This window comes from Poecile atricapillus, chromosome 5 (genome assembly GCF_030490865.1).
Source record: "Poecile atricapillus isolate bPoeAtr1 chromosome 5, bPoeAtr1.hap1, whole genome shotgun sequence".
Classification (NCBI taxonomy): domain Eukaryota; kingdom Metazoa; phylum Chordata; class Aves; order Passeriformes; family Paridae; genus Poecile; species Poecile atricapillus.
Window position 1 is genome coordinate 19,602,361 of NC_081253.1, and position 21,358 is coordinate 19,623,718.

General features: G+C 35.6%; 1 protein-coding gene across 5 annotated transcripts in view; it reads left to right on the plus strand.

Moving 5' to 3' along the window:
• UBR3 (ubiquitin protein ligase E3 component n-recognin 3) overlaps positions 1-21,358 on the plus strand; it is a 104,195-nt gene that overhangs the window by 21,855 nt on the left and 60,982 nt on the right. For 4 of the 5 annotated variants that reach the window (XM_058840580.1, XM_058840582.1, XM_058840583.1 and 1 more), the window contains exons 7-20: positions 1,105-1,235; positions 6,395-6,623; positions 9,905-10,084; positions 10,806-10,939; positions 11,825-11,911; positions 12,532-12,597; positions 12,687-12,776; positions 14,337-14,465; positions 14,563-14,615; positions 15,260-15,393; positions 15,880-15,964; positions 17,307-17,449; positions 20,547-20,643; positions 21,084-21,225. In XM_058840580.1, the coding sequence (XP_058696563.1) occupies positions 1,105-1,235; positions 6,395-6,623; positions 9,905-10,084; positions 10,806-10,939; positions 11,825-11,911; positions 12,532-12,597; positions 12,687-12,776; positions 14,337-14,465; positions 14,563-14,615; positions 15,260-15,393; positions 15,880-15,964; positions 17,307-17,449; positions 20,547-20,643; positions 21,084-21,225 (1,700 nt within the window). Of the gene's footprint in view, positions 1-1,104; positions 1,236-1,924; positions 2,375-3,541; positions 4,072-6,394; positions 6,624-9,904; positions 10,085-10,805; positions 10,940-11,824; positions 11,912-12,531; positions 12,598-12,686; positions 12,777-14,336; positions 14,466-14,562; positions 14,616-15,259; positions 15,394-15,879; positions 15,965-17,306; positions 17,450-20,546; positions 20,644-21,083; positions 21,226-21,358 lie in introns of those variants that run through there. The other variant, XM_058840585.1, reaches the window with a different exon arrangement.

Below are 21,358 nucleotides of genomic sequence, written 5' to 3' on the forward strand. Positions count from 1 at the left end.
CAGTGTAAATGTTTTTGGATGTGTGCACTCCATACACTCCTGTTGGAATATGTGATTTTGTGTGGAGTTATGTATCCTCAGGTGTAGGTTTTTCTAGGTATGGAGAAGTAGTAGTATCATTACTTTCTTGTTTTATCCTCATATGTTACTGGAGTGAATACCACCTGTTGTAAAGTACAAACAGTCAACGTCTTGAAAAGTGATGATGAAGAAGAGTCTTTATATTTTAGTTTTTTTTAAAACAGAGTTAATATGATTTACACTGTCAAGTGATAATTTCATTAACAGTTTATTCTAGCAAAGGTCAGTTTGCAGCTTTGCAATCAGGAAACTGATCTGCTTGAAAACACAGCTGACAAAATGGAAAGATCCTGGACTTGATTCCTACGTAGGTCCCCCACAGTGATTTCCTATCAGCATGAGTAAAGGGGTAGAGTGAATGGACAGGAAAGGGGAAAGATGAGACCGTCTCTCCTGCTACCATCAGGAGCTAGTGCCTCCATCAGGAGGATTATCTGGTTATGGTAATGTTTGTATTAAAAAACCCAACAAACAACTTAGTGGTTGGTCAATCAGTGCGTGTGTTGCTTTGAAAGTAAGAGTAAAGGATACATTATTGCTTCTATTTATTTTGTTTAGAGCTTGGTAAAGTGTTGGTTAGGTAATAGTATTCATCACTTAATCATAAATTATATTTTGTTGTTTTGATATTTTAACTTCAGTTAAGTAGTAGTCTACAGTGTTTCCCTTGGTTAAGTGGTTGTGTAAATATTGTGCAATTTGCTGTGATGCATTATAATCAGTGCAGCTATTATGGTAAGGTGATGTGATTCAATGCAATCAATGAAGATTGTACTCTGTGGTAGAATTGTACTGAAAACTTCCACTGGCTTCTCTGGGAGGTTCTTTTTATAGTTACAGGCTGACACTCTGCAGTATTGGTGATATTAATTTTCCCAATGTTTAAAAAGAAATTATTTACAGAATGCGCTATGTTCTTGAATTTTTGTTCCTGAATTTTTATATGAGTGCAACTGCACTATTATTGTTCTTAGTTTTAATACTTATTGTATTACACATACCCTGCTTCAACCTTTTATGCAGATCAGTCTATCATGGATGTTTTGAAGCATAAATGTTTTCTAGAAGAATTATTATTTTGGACAATAAAATATGAGTTTCCACAGAAGATGGTGACTTTCTTACTCAACATGCTACCAGATCAAGATTACAAGGTACTCAGCCTTACTTTGTTCAAACCTAAGTATCTTTTTATATTCTTAATACATGCTTAGTGTGTATTGTGCCTTGCATGACACCATGTATGCTTATGTTTGAATAATAAGCAGTAAAATAATGCAGATCTTTTACCTTGTTTTGAGTATTTTGTAAGAAGTTCTAAACTGTTTCGTATTTGAAAACCAGCGTGGACAAAACAAGATGGATAAATCTGGAGCAGCACTATTAATTTTGATTTCATGATTTATTTTCCTTTTTGTCTGCTAGTGCATATTTGCATGTGTTGGGTTTTGTTTCATTTTATTTTACTTTGTAAATTGTTCTTTATCACTTAAAACATGTCACTCAGCACTGTATGGTTCTGTAATGTGGTATGACTAGTGAATAATTGCAGTGATTTCATTCCTGTTTAAGTTATTGTAGTAGGCAGTGATTTCTCCATACAGGCCATTACAGTGTGAGTATTCTTGCTGCAGCTATGCCCTAGGTGATTTTGGCTGCCTTCCAGGTGCTTCCTTACAGAGTTTTGCAGTTGTCCATACCAAGTATCTCCTGGCCTGGAGTTGTGGAGACTGGATGTCATCTTCCTGTTTTAAATCTTGGTGTGCAGCCAGGTTTGGTTGTTTGCTCCACATGTTCCCAGGACCTAGTGTACATAGCAGTCAGGCGTAACATTTTGCTCTGACCATGCCATACCCTTGAGCCATGCAAATATTTTGGACCTTCTCAATCCCTGCTGGGAGGAAAAGATCAAGAAATTTTGAAGTCCAGGCATTCAGATTTATTCAAAAATGTCTGTTTGTAATGGGACAACGCTGTATTTGTGCCCCCTTAAAACCTTGCTGCATCAAAACAAAGGACATGAAGACAACTTGCAAGGAAGAAAAAGATAACAGCCTTCAGCACTGCTGTGTCCATGCGAAGATACCATTTTGATTTGGGATACCAGCATAGATTCGTCTTGGTCTTAGATTCAGCTAATACATGAGGACTTCTTAACTGATGATTCATTGCTATGAAGCCTGAGTTCTTCTTGATATTTGGACACCCACGTGGACATTCAGTTCTGATCCATTGCCAGCTAAATTCCTGCCTGTAAAGACACCCAGCTGCTAGCAGCATGCAGAAGAATCTGGTAAGTGTTGCTGTGTTTCCCTTATAATTGTATCATGTAATAACAGCAGCATCTGATGATTGTGGGATCTTTCTTCCTTTGACTATGAGCCATAGTCTTCAGTGACTTTCTTTGTTCTGCTCATTATCTTTCTTCACTCAGAGTGGAGATCATGTTGTATTTGGTCCATTTTCTACCCACTAATACTGCATGCTCAGATTGAAAGGTTTTTATAAACTTTTTTGGTTGGTTGATTTTTTTTTTTTGTTTCCAGTTTCATATTGTTTTTCATTAAACAGTTAATTCCTATGTTAAAGCCTTAGTAGAAGCACAAGTACCAAGTGTTCAGATTTTTTTTAGAATTTGTGTTTAATTGTTGTGATTGTCTAAACGGCATTTTTAAGTAGTAAGGAAACTCAGAACAGGAAATGTATCACATAGCAGTACTAGGGAGGCAGTAAACTGTTTTTTTGCAAGATACCTTTGCTTTGTTGCAAAACTATCAATGCTGCATCAATTTTAAACATGTTTATGAGGCCTGTTGTTAATTTACAAGGAGTGGCTCTGCCTTTTACATGGAAAAGAGAGAACATAGCTTTTTGGGATTAATTAGAAGAATGTTTTATCTTCCATGCTTCCATTTAGCTTTTTTGAAAGAAAAGCTTGTTTGCTGATTAATTATTCTGCATTCTTAAACAACAGAAATACCTCTAGGGATATTCCCTTCCAAGTGGTCTCTCAGCTTTCTGCTACTTTCTCTCATCTCATCTACACCACATGTACTATTCTATTTTTTTCTGTATCTGCTGTAGTGAAATTTATCTGATTCTTCGTGAGGTGATGTAGCTCATTAAATCAGCAGAATTCTGCTAGGTTGGATTTCTGATAAACTGAGGAAGCTAGCTGGACAGAGCACAGAGCTGGCTATCTGTGTATGATTTGAAATTGTTGCAATCTCTGACTTCCAGCATAAACATTAGAATCCATCATTGCCCTGTGTAGCAATCTGAGTTACACAGATTTTTTTTTTTTAATGGGAAAACAAACTTCCCTTTAAGGATTCCCAGTATTTAAAAGAGGTGTTGAAAGGGGTGGGCTAAAACCTGGGGTTAACTAGCTCTTCCCTCTCTCCCCACTTTGGCATTTCAGAGAGATAGCACAACAAAAAGTGTGGTCTTTGCCTTACAGATTTGTGCTTGAGGCATCCCTTCCAGCACTCTCTGACATTTGAAACTTGGAAGACTTACAAGTAAAGAAAAAGAAAACAGAAGAAAAAAAATATTGAAGCTTCCAAGAAATCACAGTTGTTATGGTTTGGACAAGAGGAAAAGCAAAAGGCTGGAGAAAGAGACTTCCGTGTGACCAAGGAGAAGGCGAAGAATATGTTGGCAGTTACCAGGAAGATGATGGAAGAGTGTAAATCACCCAAGAGGAGAGCCTTGCTGAAATCTGGAATACTGGAAATACAAAAATGCAAAAGCATCTGGTAGACATAATGAATCAACCAACATAATGACCAGAAATGCTGTGCCTTGTTAGGCACCTCCCATAGTGACCCTTGAGGCAGCTACTACAGCAATAGGACTTCACTGATTCCTGGATATGCTCTTCTACAAATTCTGTAGAACAGTTTTTCCATTGGAACCCTAATTTTAGCGCAGAATTCAGCTGTCAGTAATATTTTCCATTTTAGCATTGAGAATATAAACATGGGAGATGTAAGTTCTGCCTGAAGCATGGGGTTCATGTTAGTCTCCCGAGAGTTCTGGGATTGAAGTTGAGTGGTCACTGGGAGGAAAGGCTAGCTGAAAACATTAATTTTGTTTTTCCATAGGTAGAAATTTATAAGCTGCTCAAGATCCTAGAGAGTATGTCAGTGAAGATAATTAGATGTACAGAAAGCATGTCTGTCTTAGGAACCATTTCTTGCAGAAGGTTGGAAGCTGTGTATTTGGAAATGTGTTATGACAGAAATTGCATTCTTGCTCCGTTCTGTATTTTTCCTAAGTTGTGTATATAGCTTTGGCCACCGAAAGAAAGAATGTGTGGATGGAATGATTTGGCCTACTGTGGCTGGTTTTATGTACTGACTGCAGTTTACCATAGTATTTCAGCTTCTTAACTTCTAGAATGAGTTTAGTTTCTTCCTCTCAAAATTGGAAAGGGTTGTATTTGCTTATTTAACTTGCAAGTGAATGCAGGAGTAAACCTTCTGTCTTTCCTTTAGTTAAGTGTTTTCCAGAGTCTCTACCATTATACTGTAGTGAGAGCAAATTTCAGAGGTTCATTATTGTGAATGAGTGAGGCACAAAAAAATGTTGATGCATGCCAATATAAACTAAAGAAAAAAAAATCCAAAATTTATCCTTAGAGAAGGACCTTGTTTTTGCAATCAACTTGAATTGAGTGTGCTGTGTAAAACAAGTAAAACAGTTTCTTCATCACAGAACCCAAAAATCCTATTTAAACATAATACAGTGTGAAGAAGTAATATGTAAATATACTTTTTTACTAGTAGCATTAATATACTAACTTCTTAAAATACCTGCTACATAATTTCTGTCTGAGGCTTAACATTAATAGTGTGAATGTCTTGATGATAAGTGCTAATGCCAGTGATGAAAATTGTTTCAAGCCTTTAACTTAAAGGAAATTATGTGATGGAAATATCTGTAATAACAGAATGATACTGTATTAACTTCGCTCATGTATTGTCAACGTGTTGTGCCAAAAAGGCTTTAGCTGAAAACAGTTACCATTGTGTAGGTGCTGTATGTGAAACATACTTTCAGTTATTATACAGTTTCCATCACTGTGGACCAGGTATAGGAAAGCAAGTTAAGTATCTTTGCAGGGTTTCCTGCAGTGATAACCTCGTTCTCACCCTGGTTCAGTTTCTTGCAACAGCAACTTTATCTTTGGGGGTATTTCCTGGGAGAAGCAGTTTCTGCGTCTAACAGCAGAATTAGGTCATCATATTTTTGGAAGTATTTTTTAGCTGATAATAACATGGTAGTGCCATAAGATAAGTATGGGATCACAGAATCTAAGACAGGTCAAAAGAAGTAGTGATCTGTATATGGTCTGGTGAAAACATGGCTGCCTGAGAGTGGTTTTAAAATTTCTAATTCTATGCTTTTGAAAGGTTAATACTTCCAGAAGGAATAGGCAAGAGATTTTTAGACTTTGGATTTTTATCACTACACAGCTTGTCTTCTTACTAAGCCAAGCGAGTCCAGATGGTGTCAATTCAGAACCCAAAGTACCAAGTGAGAAGTGATTTCAGAGCTAGCAGATATGTTCATGTATGGGCAGTGCAAAAGGTTGATTTATAATGTATTTTAAGGCTAATGAAGTGGAACTGTACTGAACTATACCAAGATTTATGTGTATATGTACAATACATTTAAATACTGATCTGGTTTAAAAGAACCACTAACAGTTGTGTGAAGAATAACAAAGCTGGATAATTAATTTAGTTATTGAGGGAAAAGCACTAAAGATTTATTTTAAAAGTACAGGATTCTATGATAGTAGAAATGGAAATCAATGTAGAAATGTCTTGCTTGAAAATAAGTGAAAAACTTACTTCATGGTCAGATGGTTGCAAGTGATAAGGCAGCTTTATAAGGCAGTATTAAACTCATTGTTCTTAGTGTATTATTTTAGGACATCCTGTTGTAGGATGTCTAAATCATGGATTAATTAATTGTTGAAACTCTACAACTTTCACAGGCATGCTGAGACATTATATTCCTTGTTTGAACATTTCTGGATTGCCTTTTTTTAGTGTGGAAAGTATAGAATGAGAAGATTAGATTCTGGGGAAAGGTAATAAAACTAGCAGCCTAAGATACTCCTCTATATAAATAGGTCTTTTCATTTGGTCTGTTTCTAGAAAGCAGTCATCACTTTTGGTTTGTCAAAGCAGTTTCCCCGGGCATGCTGAATGTACATTCGTAAAGGAACATTTTAAAATGAAAGTAAGCTATAATTTTTCTATGATGCTTATTAATGTCAACATTTCTTTATAATTTGCAGATTGCTTTTACAAAAACATTTGTTCAGCATTATGCTTTTATTATGAAAACACTGAAGAAAAGCCATGAATCAGACACCATGTCTAATAGAATTGTGCATATCAGTGTTCAGTTGTTCAGCAATGAAGAACTAGCACGCCAAGTAACAGAAGAATGCCAACTGCTGGATATTATGGTCACTGTTCTGTTGTACATGATGGAAAGTTGCCTTATTAAAAGTGAATTGCAAGGTAGGTTTAGTTGCTTATTTGTTTGTTTCCATGGATAATAAATTGATTATAGAGGAAATGTAGTCTTTCTTTGGTGGTCAGTCCACCCTTCTGATGCCTTTCCAAAAATGTACAGGATTTAGCAACGTATGGTAGAAGGTGAGTCTCAAAATTCCCAGGAAATATAAAGGAAGTTAATAAGAGTGATATTGATATTTTATCATTTGGTTTGTAAAGCTTTTTTTTCTTAGGAATGTTACATAGTTTAGAATGTAGATTATTACCTTGTTAGTACTTAATTTTTTGCATAAAGTGCATAAGCAACTATTTGAATTAAAAATTACATACACAAATTGAGACCTGTATGAATTTTAAAAATATTTTCAAATAATTTCACAAGCTATTTGCTATTTGCAGTATTTAAAATTGTTTTAATTCTTAAAACTTGTGACTGCCTTAATAAAATTTGATATAATTAGAGGAAAGTAATAGTTTATCAATATAGAAATTTGATCAACATTTTGTTTGACAAAGTGGCAGTTTGAATTTGAGCTTTTGTAGACTGCATAACTTCTTTTGTGAAAACAGCTGTTGTATTTTCACCCTGCTTGTTTTACCTGTCCTTATATGAAAATAGCACAATTGAATCTTGCTGACTTCTGTCATTCCCACTTTTATGTGCCTAATAGACTGGAGAGCTCTCAGCCCTCTGTATCCTAGTTTGAATATGAAAGTACCCCCTAGACACGCTGAGTGCTGCTGCTAAATACGTATCATGAACCTCTGCATGAAATTGTATTTTTTTCCCAAAATATCTTTGTCTCAGAGTCCACTCTATGTATAGCCTAAACCAAAATGACTGCTGAGATGGGAAATCCTCACTCATCTAGCTATCAAGAGTGCCCTCATTCAGCAGGACTTCAATATGAAAAAAAAATTCTGTTGCCCTACATAGATTGTTTTACAGTATTAAAAGGAACGTGCTGAATATTTAACAGTTTGTATATGAAATTAATTTTTCTAAAACAATGCCATATTGGTGGAATGTAATTTAAAACTATTTCTAAGCATCTTTTGAATGCTACTTTTTGGTCATTATGGGATGTTGCTAGCATGACAGTAAGGTTCTGTAATGGGTCACTATTGTACTACAGCAGAAGAAGGCTGCAACTGTGATTAGTCGTTTTCTGACGAAACTTCCTGGTAATTAATGGATGTAAACTTGAGATAGTAAGTTAAATATTGTTAGATATATTTGTGATAGATGTGTGAGAAAATATTTACCCTTGGAGCAGTTCCTCCACTGTTTCATTTTCTCTTTTTCCAACACCAGTGATTTCTCTTAGCTAAGATACTGTTATATAGAATGTTTTACGTTGGTCATTGAGTCCAGCAGTAAATCTAGTACTGCCAAGTCCACCTCTGGGATATGTCTGGTTCTTTTCAGTGTTTTCACAACATTTCCCCCTTATTGCTTTATGTATGAGGGGTTGGACATACTGTAAATGGACAGACAAGAAATAATAAAATTTGTTACTGGGGTTTTGCCCTCACATATTCTCAATGGCCTTCTTTTGCAGTTCTTTGGGTTTGCATCTTGTGTTTACTTCAAGTTACCTCTTATAATGGTGGAAATAGTGAGAAGTCTATGCTGGTGAGATAAATTAAGAAGAATTTTGTTTGTGCAGCTACTGTAAACAGTAGGTTGTTCAGTATCTGAATGAAACAAAATTTACAAATCCAGCCAATGGATAGGTAGAGAAAACATGTTTGAGAGGAGCAAGGAAAACATGGAGCAGGACTTGTGTGTGCTACAGCATGTTTAATTTGCATTGCTCACAGATCCTAATTGTCTTTTGAACAGCTGACAGCTGTTTAAAATGTACAATTCAGTAAGGGTATTTGTGGACAAAGTGTTTTAATGAAACAGTTGGCCTGTGTTGATACCAACTTGATAAGTGTTACTAACTCAGCTTACCTCTCTCACACTTAGTGTGAAAGAATGAGGGGTAGAAATACAGATACAGATGATAAACCACCTCCCTAAGGAGTTTTATGTCCATATGTTCTTAGAGAATTTTTTCCTCTCTTTCAGCACTTTCTTCTTAATGAACTTTATATGGGAAAAGGATTTTATTTATAGCCCCAAGGAAAAGGTTTTGGTAATGATTTAATCCTTTGAAAATCTCTAAATGACTTTGCATTAACCCTGCCTTATAGAGCACTCTGAATAAGAGACAATGCCAGTGTCCATTTGAAGTAACTTCATATTTGTCTAATCTATACTGAGATGGTTGTTGGTCCTTTGCAAAAACCTTCAGCAGGTTCAGGCAGATGTTATCCTGTTCTTGGACAGGCCAAAGAGAACCACTCTACATACAGGTATACCTCATAAGAGACTGGAGTTTCTTAATGAGTGTCTTTTTAGTGCAGCTGTGCTGTGCTGCTTATGACCCTTTCACTGGGTAAAGGGTAATTGCAGGGGTCCTTCAGTGCATTTGAACTGGAATGGAGCCATCCCCAAGGCTGCACATCAGATGCAAGATTTTTTTTCTTCTGTTCTTTTTCTGTTGAAATAGAATATTAACTGACTTGGGTTCTGGAAGCTGTTTCACTTGGATAGTGAATCCAGAATCAATTCTGTTTTCCTTCTGATCTTTCCAGGAGTCCTTCTTATGAAAAGGAATCAAAGAGACTTATTTGGCAGATGTAGAGGATGAACTTCTGTGATCTGGGGTTGGAGGGAAAGAACCGCCCCCCCCCCCCCCCCCCCAATTTCTTATCCTCCTCTAGGAACCATCTCCTACCCTAATCTTGGACAGGCTGCATAAACCCTTTTTGTCCCAAATTCATACTGGAATGTACTTTACTCTGATCTTTTCAGCCTCAAAATGCCAGTGTAGGTTTCAATCATCAGATTTCTTCTTGACTGCTGTAAGTTACTTTGTTCACTGGGGGTATGTCAAATTCAAAGTAGAATTCAGACAATGGTATTGTTTGTTTATTTTATACTTAAAAATATTGGAAGAGCCATAGCTATGATGGTTTTGCTAATGTGCTACTTTCCAGAGGTTGTGATACTGTTCAAAGTTTAAGTGACTCTTGCAAGTGGGATTTGTGATGTTCGGTCCATGATGAAAAAACAGCTTCAGGTTCCATGAAAGAACCATTTTAGTTTTCTGCAGTTTTCCCAGCATTGCAGTACATCCTAATTGTTATTTTCTCATTATTTTGTAACTTTATTAATAAATGAAAAATATTACTTTGTCTTCTCCTTTTGTTTTCTTCTTTTTTAAATCTAGATGAAGAGAATAGTTTACATGTTGTGGTGAATTGTGGGGAAGCACTACTGAAGAATAATACTTACTGGCCCCTGGTTAGTGATTTTATAAACATACTTTCACACCAAAGTGTGGCAAAGAAATTTTTGGAAGATCATGGTCTTTTGGTAACATGGATGAATTTTGTATCATTTTTTCAAGGTATGTGACTTTTATAATCAATACTAATACAAGGATGTTAAGACAGTTAATGTTCACAGTAGCAAAATCCCTACAGTGCTGTATGTAAATATTTAATCTATTAGTATCCCCCAGAATTGTATTTCTTGAAAAGAACAGTATATTCTAGAAAACAGATTAAAAAAATTATCTAATGGATCTTTTTCGTGTGTGAAGTAGTTGAAGACCAGTCACATCACACTTGGTCAGCTGAGATCCATGGTGCAAGAATTTTGAGGTTGTACTTAAAGTACAGATCACAACAGTGAAAAAAACTGTTTTACTGGTGAAGTTCTAAATTTAAATATACGGGAAATAAATCTGATAAATCTAGATATTTTTCTAAATGTTGCTGTAAAGAAATCTTTTTGGATTATATAAAAAATATTTTAAGATGGTGTATCTCAATACAGGTAAATGTTTTGCTTAGAAAGAGGACCATTCAGACATTCTGATTGACTGAGTGACATACAAAGTAGAAGTTAATGTCCCCTGAAGAGCAAGGTCTGCTGTTATTAGCCAGTCTTTTAACTTTCCTGGTATATTTCTGTTCAAACTTCATTTTATCAAATATTCTGCTGCTAGATAAAATAGATTCTTACACTTCGTTTTTAGAGGTGTATAAATGCATAATACTAAAAATACTGCATTCCATTTAGCCCTGGTTAAATCTTGGTTTGTATAATTGCTTAAATCTTTGAAGGTATGAATTTAAATAAACGAGAATTAAATGAGCACGTGGAGTTTGAATCACAGACATACTATGCTGCCTTTGCTGCTGAGCTGGAAGCCTGTGCCCAGCCAATGTGGGGTCTGCTGTCACACTGCAAAGTTAGGGTAAGGCTAACATTTCCCTTTCGTGATTCTTGGTTTTATTCATGATTTCTTTTAGAATTCTCAAACCTGAAAGGGCTGTCTTTTGTGTTTGAAAATACTTTGGTTTGGCTGTCTTTGTCTATTTAAATAGCATAAAACTCCAGTCAACTCAGATTCTGTGTATAGTGAGTATAAAATTCATGCTTGTACATAGTTTATTGTCTCCAGTACTGGGACTGCAAGTTCACGATGTGTGCAGTCATGTCATATGTACATAAGGAATAACTTCTAATCTAATGAAGAACTTGATAAATGTCTCTGACTCATTGTGCCTTTGTTCAGTGGGAATGGAGATACATAAGTTGTCCTAATGTGATTCTAATGTTGGCTGTGTCTGTGAATAGACACTTCATTATGATGGGGGATGGAGTAATTTATGGGCTTGTGTGGTTCTTCTATCAATTTGAGGTGAAAACCTTTTAGGTTCTGACATCACATGATCTCCAAACTAGAGCAAAGACTTGTTGGTATTTGCTAGACTACAAATTATATTGTTACAGCAAAAACAGAATCCATCAGCTTTTAGGTATACTTACCATATGAAAAACACTTTTTACTGTTCATCTATGAAATAAATACTTATATGTATAATATTTTAATATATAGGGAAGTAGTGGAGTCCCAATCCCTGAAAGTGTTCAAGAAACAACTGGACCTGGCACTTAGTACTGTGGTTTAGTTGACAACATATTGTTCAGTCAATGATCTTGGAGGCTTTTCCAATCTCAGTGTTTCTGTGTACTGTAAAAATATTCTTGAACTAACTATATTTATTTGTAGTAGGAAAACAATGGCACTTACATGAGACAAAACCGTTTTAAGTGTGCTGGTTTCTCTTAACTGCAGGAAACACAAGAATACACGCGCAACGTTGTCAGATACTGCCTTGAAGCACTTCAGGACTGGTTTGATGCTATCAACTTTGTAGATGAGGTAAATATCCTTAGTGAATTTAAGCAAAGGACTATGAAAATCTGATTAAATTTCAAAGGTGATTCCTTACACCCAGGCCCCTTTCCTTAATTTAAGTAACTATTCAAGCTAGTGATCAAAAAAGGATTGCCTTGCTGAAGTTAGAGTTTGTAGTTAATACTTACAATGCTGTGTCCTAGGATCCTTTCTTTTCTATAGAGCCTCGGTGATTTAGATTGGTGGGTACAAGTTTAAACTGTGAGTTTTAATAGCAGTGTTATGGATACACTACTGTTGTGCTGTATGAAGAGCCAAGTGAAGCAGGGGAAAAACAGAAGTCCTCTTCTTTGGCAATTGGGAAGCAGCTTTGCTACTTGGCAAGCAAAACTTAGTCAACTCAGAGTGCCATTAGCTTTTGGGGACTCAGTAAGAGATGAACTACAACTGTCTGAGGGAAACTTCTGAATAATCAGAAAGACAGGGCATGAAGTACTGCTAGTGGAAAGCAAGTCCATCAAATGAAGACATGTAAGATACTATCCGTGGTGGTTGTGCCAAAGATATTTGTATGTTTGGGTTTTTTTTCAATATATTAAATACCTTTATTTTCAATATGTTAAATACCTTTATTTTACTTTCAGCCAGCACCTAACCAAGTTACTTTTCATTTGCCACTGCACCGTTACTTTGCCATGTTTTTAAGTAAGGTAAGCACATTTTGTATTTTTCACAGAAGATGGAAATTCCCTGTCGAATGTGATCATTCAACACAGCATATGCTTGCTTTTGTTTCTAGGCTGTTAAATGCCAAGAACTAGATCTGGATACTATCCTACCAGATCAGGAGATGCTGATGAAACTTATGATTCACCCACTTCAGATTCAGGTATGGGCAGACTTCTGACTTAACAATAGGACGTATGTCTTAATTGTGGAATATAAAAATAAGCCACATGTGAAAATAGTAACTAGAATATACCGAGTGGTTAGGATAATGTCTTTTTTTTTTTCCTTCCTATTTCCAAAATTCAAAATGTGGCATTAGTTATCATACTCTGAGAAGCACATAATAATAGTATTCACCATAGCTCTTCCAAAATGGTAGGAAGGACCAATCCTTTGAAAACTAAGAATTGTAATGTGAACAGGTGAATGGGCTGCAGGTTGACAAGAAACCCAAATCTGGAAATTTTGTATTTCAAATAGAGAGTGAGTTCCAGAATGGATACGCAGTATTTTTATTTGCAGATTTGGACTTACTTGTGCATAAGTGGCAGTGAGTAGTATTTGTAATCAGTGCTTTAGATCTAACCTCTTTTTAATCATGCTACCTTCATTTTTGATTCATTTTGGTACCATGCTACCTTCATTTTGAGTATGTTTCAAGATTTTGATGAGCAGCTACATGTATAAATCACTTATTTTGTCTTTAATTACTTTAGTTGTCTGAAATATGCTCTCATATGGAAGTATGGTATCTGTTTCATAAACTTGGAGTCACTCTTTTTATCTCTCACTCTCCAGGAGAAGTTAATTACTATAAAAGTCTGCAAAGTTGTATGTATGTATATGTATGTATGTATATGTATGTATGTATATGTGTAATGATAGTGAATAAAATGATGAGGGGGGCTGGAGCACCTCTTTTATGAAGACAGACTGAGAGAATTGGCATTGTTCAACCTGAGGAAGGGAAGGCTCCAGGGACACCTTAGAATAGCCTTCTAAAGGGGCTTGCAAGAGAGCTGGGGGCAAACTATTTAGCAGAACCTGTTGCAATAGAACAAGGCTAGTGTGTTTAAACTGAAGTAGGGTTGATTTAGATTACCTATAGCTTTTAGATTACCTATACCTTTTTTTTACTGTGAGGGTGGTACAACATTGGAGCAGGTTGTCCACGGAAGTGGTAGATGCCCCATCCCTGGGAACGTCCAAGGTTAGATTGGATGGGGCTCTGAGCAGCCTGACCAAGTTGATCATTGTAGGGGGGTTGGACTAGATGACCTTTAAAGGTCCTTTCCAACCCAAACTATTCTATGACTCTCCAAGAAAGCCCCAGAGGGATTTCTTACAATGACATGTAGTGATAGGACAAGGGGCAATGGCTTTAAACTGAAAGAGAGTAGTTTAGATGAGATATCACAAAGACATTCTTTACTGTGAAGGTGGTGAGACACTGAAACAGATTGCCCAGAGAAGGCAAGGATTCCCCATCCATGGAGGTGTTCAAGGTCAGGGCAAATGGGACTTTAAGCAACCTGGCTTTAAGCACCTGAAAGATGTCCCTGCCCCTGGCATAGGGATTGGAAATCTTTATGGTCCCATCCAATCCAAACTGTTCTATGATTTCTAATTTTCTATGATACTATCCTGATGATCTGCTAACATTGAACTGAGTAGCTGAACATCCCTGAAATGTGTGTAACTTCTTATTTTCCCTGAACAGGCAAGTCTTTCTGAAATTCACAGCAATATGTGGGTTAGAAATGGTCTACAAATTAAAGGACAGGCCATGACTTACGTGCAGTCTCATTTCTGCAATTCAATGATTGATCCTGACATTTATCTGCTGCAAGTAAGTTATGTTTTCTGAGAAGCCAAGCCAGTATTATTTTCCTACAAACTTTTGAATAGAATTAATTTAATAAAATTAATTTACTCTCTTTCTACAGGTCTGTGCCTCTAGACTGGACCCAGATTATTTTATTTCATCTGTTTTTGAAAGGTAGGACTAAAAGATGAATGCTCTTGTTCAATGTTGTGCTAGCTGTCGTGCGAATTTATTGTGTGTAATATAAAAGTTGCATATCTGATACATATCTTCAGTGGGTACAACACTGCCTAGGCAAAACTAACACTTACCTAGGGGCTCTACTGAAAGAGGTTTCTCTTGATTTTAAACAGCATTCGCTTTTGATTTACAGTGCAGTAGTGAAACTTCATATATTTGTTTTCTGAATATCTTCAGGGGCTTTTAAGTTTCATATGTATTCATATGCCAGGATATTCTATCCTGAAGAAGTAGATAAACAGAGCTGCAATAGTAAGAGGCACAGAATGTTTCTTTTTCTGAAAAAAATCAGGGTTTGAATACCAGTTAATATGCATTTGTTTTTATATGTTAATAAATATAAGGTGTTTTCATGTGGAGTGAATATCACTATAGCACATTCCATCAATAGTTAAATAAAAATTAAAATTTAAAAAGAAGAGGGTTTTCATGTATGTTTGTTTGCACTTTGGGTTTTCATTTGGGCTTTTTTATTTCATTTCAGGTTGTTGTGAGTGCTGTCCTGAGTTTATCATTTCACATTGGTATTTTAATGCTGGAGAATATTTAATTGTTGTTTCTGACTTTACTGTTTGCAGATTTAAGGTGGTAGATCTGTTAACGATGGCATCACAGCATCAAAATACAGTTCTTGACTCAGAGCATGAAAGGTCCATGCTGGAAGGAGCCTTAACATTTTTGGTCCTTTTGTTAAGCCTTCGTTTACATTTAGGTAAGTGTCACTGCTTTAGGAATATTTGTATGTAAATTACATTATTATACCTTCATTTATATTCAGCACTTCGTAGGTACCATAAAGCTGTTTAACCATATAGTAACTTAAAGCATTCAACACGTGGTTTCATCTTTGCCAGTCACTGAATTTTAATCCCTTATGAAGTAGAAATAGATATAATACATAAAAATTAAGAAAAATGTCTTTAATGGAAGTGGGTGATTTGTGTAGGTGATGACATGAAGATTCTGTATCTTTTCCAGAAAGACAGCAGTTTGAGTCTGTACTGGTATTTTCTGGTTGAGATTGTGCCTTTCATAATATTTGCACACCCCCCCTTTTTTTCACAGTATTTTTATGGCACTGTATCATTAACTAATATTAATTTGTATCATGTTTGACAGGCTTTTAATGTCAAATGAAAACTGAATGTGTGTTTTGAAATTGTGCTGTTTTAACAGTTTTTGTATTTCATTGTTCTAGGAATGACAGATGATGAGATCCTCAGAGCGGAGATGGTAGCCCAACTGTGCATGAATGACAGGACACACAGTTCATTATTGGATCTCATATCCTTGGAATATATTCACTAATGTGTCTGAATGAGAATGGCAGGTGCCTGGATAGTAGTGAGGCTTAAACATGTTTTTAGGTTACATGATTAAAAAACTGTGTGAAGGTGTGTTTGTATATACTTACTAGCAAAGGCATTTGCTCCAATTTTGGTTTCTCTTACAATAAATGCAATGCTTTTTAATATTTAAATTAGTTTTGATACAAAATGCTGTGCTGGTCTTTAGAAGTCTTTTAGGTGTGAGGTAAAACATGTGTTTTCTAATGACGTCGTAGAAGTTTAGCCAAGCATCACATTTGTCTGAATTTGAGCCTTTGATATTTGCTAAGTTTATGCCAATATAAAAAGAAGGCATTCTACATTATATTGACTTTTGCTATCAATAGCTGAAAATGCAAATAATAGCAATCCTGCATGTTGCTTTGACATTAGAGTGAAATGCATGTGTTATGGGGAAAGAATAGCAAACTTTAAGGAGGAGTCCTTTGGCACAGGGTTCATGTCCCTGGACAGCTGACTATAAATGTACAGGTTTTCCTGCTATCACTCTTAGTCTGTTAGGCTAATTAAATAGCTTGTTGTGGTTGCATAGAAGAGCTTGCAGTCCTGGGATAGGCATTGAACAAAAATATTAGGAATACAAAGATAGGAAAGGATGAGATTGAGACTAACAAATGCATAATAAGAGTTATTATGATAGGATCTAGTACCTCAGTCAAATATGTTAAATAAGCGATTACTTAGAACAATTCACTTAAGTGAATGACTTAACTATGTAAAATAAGCAAGTCATTTATATAAGCAATCACTAATCACCAAGCAGAAGTTTACTTCCTTGTAAGTGCTGCTTGTGTTTTAGGGTAATGTCAGGAGGTCAGTTAAGTATTGCTACCAAAAATGAGAACTATGGAATCCGAGATGCAGGATTATTTATTGTGTTTATGGATCCTGAGCTATTTGCTTGCTTTTTCTGTGTTTGGATGTAAATGCAAAATATTCTCCCTATGAAAAGAGACAACGTGTTTGTAAATAAAGGCAATAACAGAAACTTTATATACACTACAGGTAGCGGCTTTTATATCTCAATAAGTACTAACAGTTTGAGCCAAACATGTAGCAAGTCTTACATAAAAAAGTTTAATGTCCTAGGTACGAGGCTTGGATTTTCTTCAGTAGCAGTTACTGTTCCTAGCAGCTTGAGCATACAGACCTCTTGTGGTAATCACAGAGCACTGCTGGGATGTGGTCTGAAATGACTGACTGCAAATATCAAGAGGAGAGTGAAATTCCGTGTCCTGCAACTAAATTAACTTTGCTTTCCTTAACATAAGCATTACATTCCAGAAAACCCTAATCCTAAAAGTGGTATTATTCCAGGAAGCTTAAGCTTTGAATCAGTCCTGTCAGCAGTTGCTGACTTTAAAGCCCCTGTTTTTGAACCTGGAGGTTCCATGCAGCAAGGAATGTATACACCTAAAGGTATGGTAATCAGTGTTCTATTGCAACATACTCATTGGTAAGATGCCTAACCAGGGTTTGTTTGGTTTTGTTGTAGTAGGTTTTCTTCCTTAAAAAACCCAGAAGGCAAACCCAACCTACCAGTGTTGGAAACTACCCCATCCTCCCCATGAAAAAGCCAAACCTACCACTGCCACCAAAACCCTACAAAATCTGACTTTTTCATTATTGTCCACGGCTTATATTTAGCAGCATTGCTAAAGACATCAGTAGTCTGTAATAAATTGATTTTGATCTAGAGGGAAAATGAACTTCTCATACTAATCAGGTACCCTCAGAAAGCAAAGGAAAATAGAAAAATGAAAAATTATCTTACTTATATTTTACTGATCTGCATACTTAATTATTCATATGATTTAAAGAAATATGATGTATATTTAGTAGAGTTTAGAACTGTTTGCACTAGTGAAATGTCAATTGCAAAGATACTTTCTTTGAACTTCTCCACCTTTTCACTATTAAAGATACCATGATACAGAATTCTTTATTTCATGTTGCTTATCTGTATTAGTATCCTGTAACATTTTTTGCAGTCAGTAGTGAGGGTCTAGGAAAAAGTTCAGGCTAGGCTTGTTATATATAGAATATTGTTCTGTAATTCTACAATGCATACAGTGCAAAAATGACAAGTTTCTTTCCCTGACCAGCTTGTCATCTAAATTGGTCTCAACATAGCATTGGTATATCAAAGGAGAGAAATAATTTAAGAACTCAGTGTTCCATTACTGTGCCCTGTCACTGAGCAGATAAGCCTGTAGAAATCTGAAATGTTCCATGTGCTCTGGTTGTGCTTCAGGCTAATGGCAAAGCTGAAGAGGGATTAACTCCTTCCTCCCTGAGGAAGTTCACATACCTCCCTTGAGAACTGGGAAGGCTGGAGTCTGGCAATTTTGAAACCATTTGGTTTTGACGATTTTTTGGAGGGGAGTGGTGGTTAATGTAGGTACTGGTATTGTGATAACTTGTTTGCCAGGTTTTTTACTGGGAGATTAAATTGTCAATAAAGTGCTTTTATACAAATTAACGACTAATGAAGTAACTTTGTGAAACCAAAATTTTGGGAATTTATTCATCTCTGTTCTTTGATGTGTAATTCGGCAGCTTAACACCCATGTATCTAAAATAACTTAATTTTAATGTTACATAAACTACATTTCCTTATGTCCTGTCTGGTTTCTGGAGCTCTTTACATGCTGGTCTTTTTCATAACACAGTATGAAGGAAAAAGAGATAGATTATACTATTTTTAGTTATAGCACTTTATATTTAGGGAATCTAATTCTAGATTACAGTGTCTGGAGTATTTAGTATATAGGTTGTTTTTTTCTAGCTTAGGTAAACAATTTATTCCAGGGGTAAACTGTCTTAAGTATCTCATCTATAGCATTGAATAATGAAGTGATTTATCACACTACACAGATTCCCTTTTTCTTAAAGTAATAAAAGCTGAAAAATCTTTTGCAGTAATAAAAGCTGACATGGCTTTCTTTGCCCTCTTAAGTGCCATATTCTCCATAAGACTACATAGGTTCTCAAACCCGTTGCTTTTAAGAATTGTAGTTTTTGGCCTATCACAGTTAAAGCAAGTCATGATCAGATCAATTCCCTCTAATCCTCTAATCCCTTGTTTCCCTAAATTTGAGCTTTATGTTCACAGATCCCTAGATTTTGCTTCAATAACCATAATTTAAAAAAACCAAAAAACAAAACCAACCCAAATTAACTTTCAGAGCCAAGTTCTTTCTACACACTGTAGATTTGTGTGCTGAAGATGAGCTGTGTGTGCATTTCTGATATTCACTGTATGGCTCACTCAGTCCTTTTCTCTCATTATGCATTAGCAACCCAAACAAGCTTGGTGTGTGTTTCAGACTGCAATGCTAAATTATGTCCAGAAAAAAAAGTGGGTTTTTTTTCACAAGCTAAATTTAATCATATTTCACACAATGGAAATTTTGCAAAGTGTTCTCCCTCAGCAGTCTATGAGGATATCTGTAGAATTGTTAGCCTTAGCAGGGGTTAATATATAGAGGATAGACCTCTAAGTAGGAGTATAGACACTTGTCTTGCTGCCTAATTTTCCTGGGGAAAATTAATCCCAGAAGTGTGGTAAAGCTGCTTATTTCTGCCTGTGGAAACTTTGAAGAATGTTGTAAGCACTTGTGTTGTGTTACGCCTGCTGGTGGAGCTAAAATTCTGTATCCACTGGGTTTCTTCCTCGTTTTGGGGCCATTGAATCTTGCCATCCTTTTTTTGTGTTATGAGAGCTAAACACTTCAAAACAATTCATAGAATTAATGTCTTCATTTGGCTTTAGATTGGAGCTTCGCTTTGGTTTTTAATAACTTGTAAATAGAAAATGAAAAGGCCATCAAATGGGATATTTTTGTAGACTGTTTAGACTTTTCTGTTTGTGATTGCTCTGAACAGCCACTCTGGATGTAACTTTAGAGCTACTAAATTAAACAGATGTAACTAACATTTTAATGCTGAAATAATGCATAAATATTTGTTATAAAACAAAAGCATATTTGTAAAGCTTTGATCACAAATATTATTTAATACAAAGCTTGACCATTTTTGATACTGAACAAGAAATTGTGTTGTTGCAGCAATTTTGTTCACTACACTTACTGGTAAAATATAATCTACCTCCTAACAGCTCCACAGTCTTTACTTCCTACTTTCAAGAGGCTTGTGTTTATCATGTACCAAGTGAAAAATAACGCAAACCTTTTCTCACATGTACTTGGAAATGAAAAAGAGCAAAACAAGATGCATACAGAAAATTATGGTTTTTGGGTTGCTTGATAGAGTGTTATTTTTTTGTTTTGAAACCAATCAAAATTTTGCAAAAAATATTTTTCTATTTTAATATATAGTGGTAATTATTAGTATTGAAAGTATTATTAGTAAGAATTATTATAAATTGCTGTAGTTTGACAGGAAAAATTATGTAATAGAAGTGACATAATTAAAGCTAGTTAAGAAGAGAATCTAAAATAAGTGGTAAGGTCTTTAAAGAGATTGTTAACATGTAATTTCTTTTAAACAACAGCTGAAGTCTGGGATAAGGAATTTGACCCTGTCATGGTAATACTTCGAACAGTTTACCGCAGAGATGTGCAGTCTGCAATGGACAGATACACAGCATTGTAAGTTGGATCATTTTTAGAAATGCAACATCATACTGTTGCTCATTCCACAATTTTTTTGGTTTTCTATCTGGTAGTGCTAATCATTTTATCAGTGCTTTCAAACCCCAGATTTGTTCTGGAGCATATAGTCTATAAATTTACAAGCAATATCAGAGTTTTGGTTATCTTAGTCTGTTACTCTTCCATAAATGTTTAAAAATACATCTGAAGGGCCATAGACAAAGTAGTGAATATTCATAACAGATGAAATACTTAACCATTATTAATTTAACCATAATTGTTTGAAACTCATCTACAACTTACTTGAAGGAGCCTTATTTATTTTTATTTAATTTACTCTTAGGTACACAAAGCAAAGTTTATCTGTAGCAGTGGCAGGTTTCTACATTATTGCAGTGTTTAACAGTAGTTTCATCATTTAACATTTGTTTCAACAGCTTAAAGCAAAGTGGCAAATTCCCTGGAAACCCATGGCCTCCTTACAAGAAGAGAACACCACTACACCCAAGTTACAGAGGTCTCATAAAGCTTTTGCACTGTAAAACGCTGCACATTGTGCTTTTCACACTTCTTTACAAGGTACAGTCATGATTCTCATTAAGTGCATCGGTTTACTTCCGCATTTTTTACAGAAGTTCTTAGAAGCATGATTTTTAAAGTTTGTTTGGACTAGTCAGGTTTAATTTTATGTAATATTTTTTGGTTTGGTTTG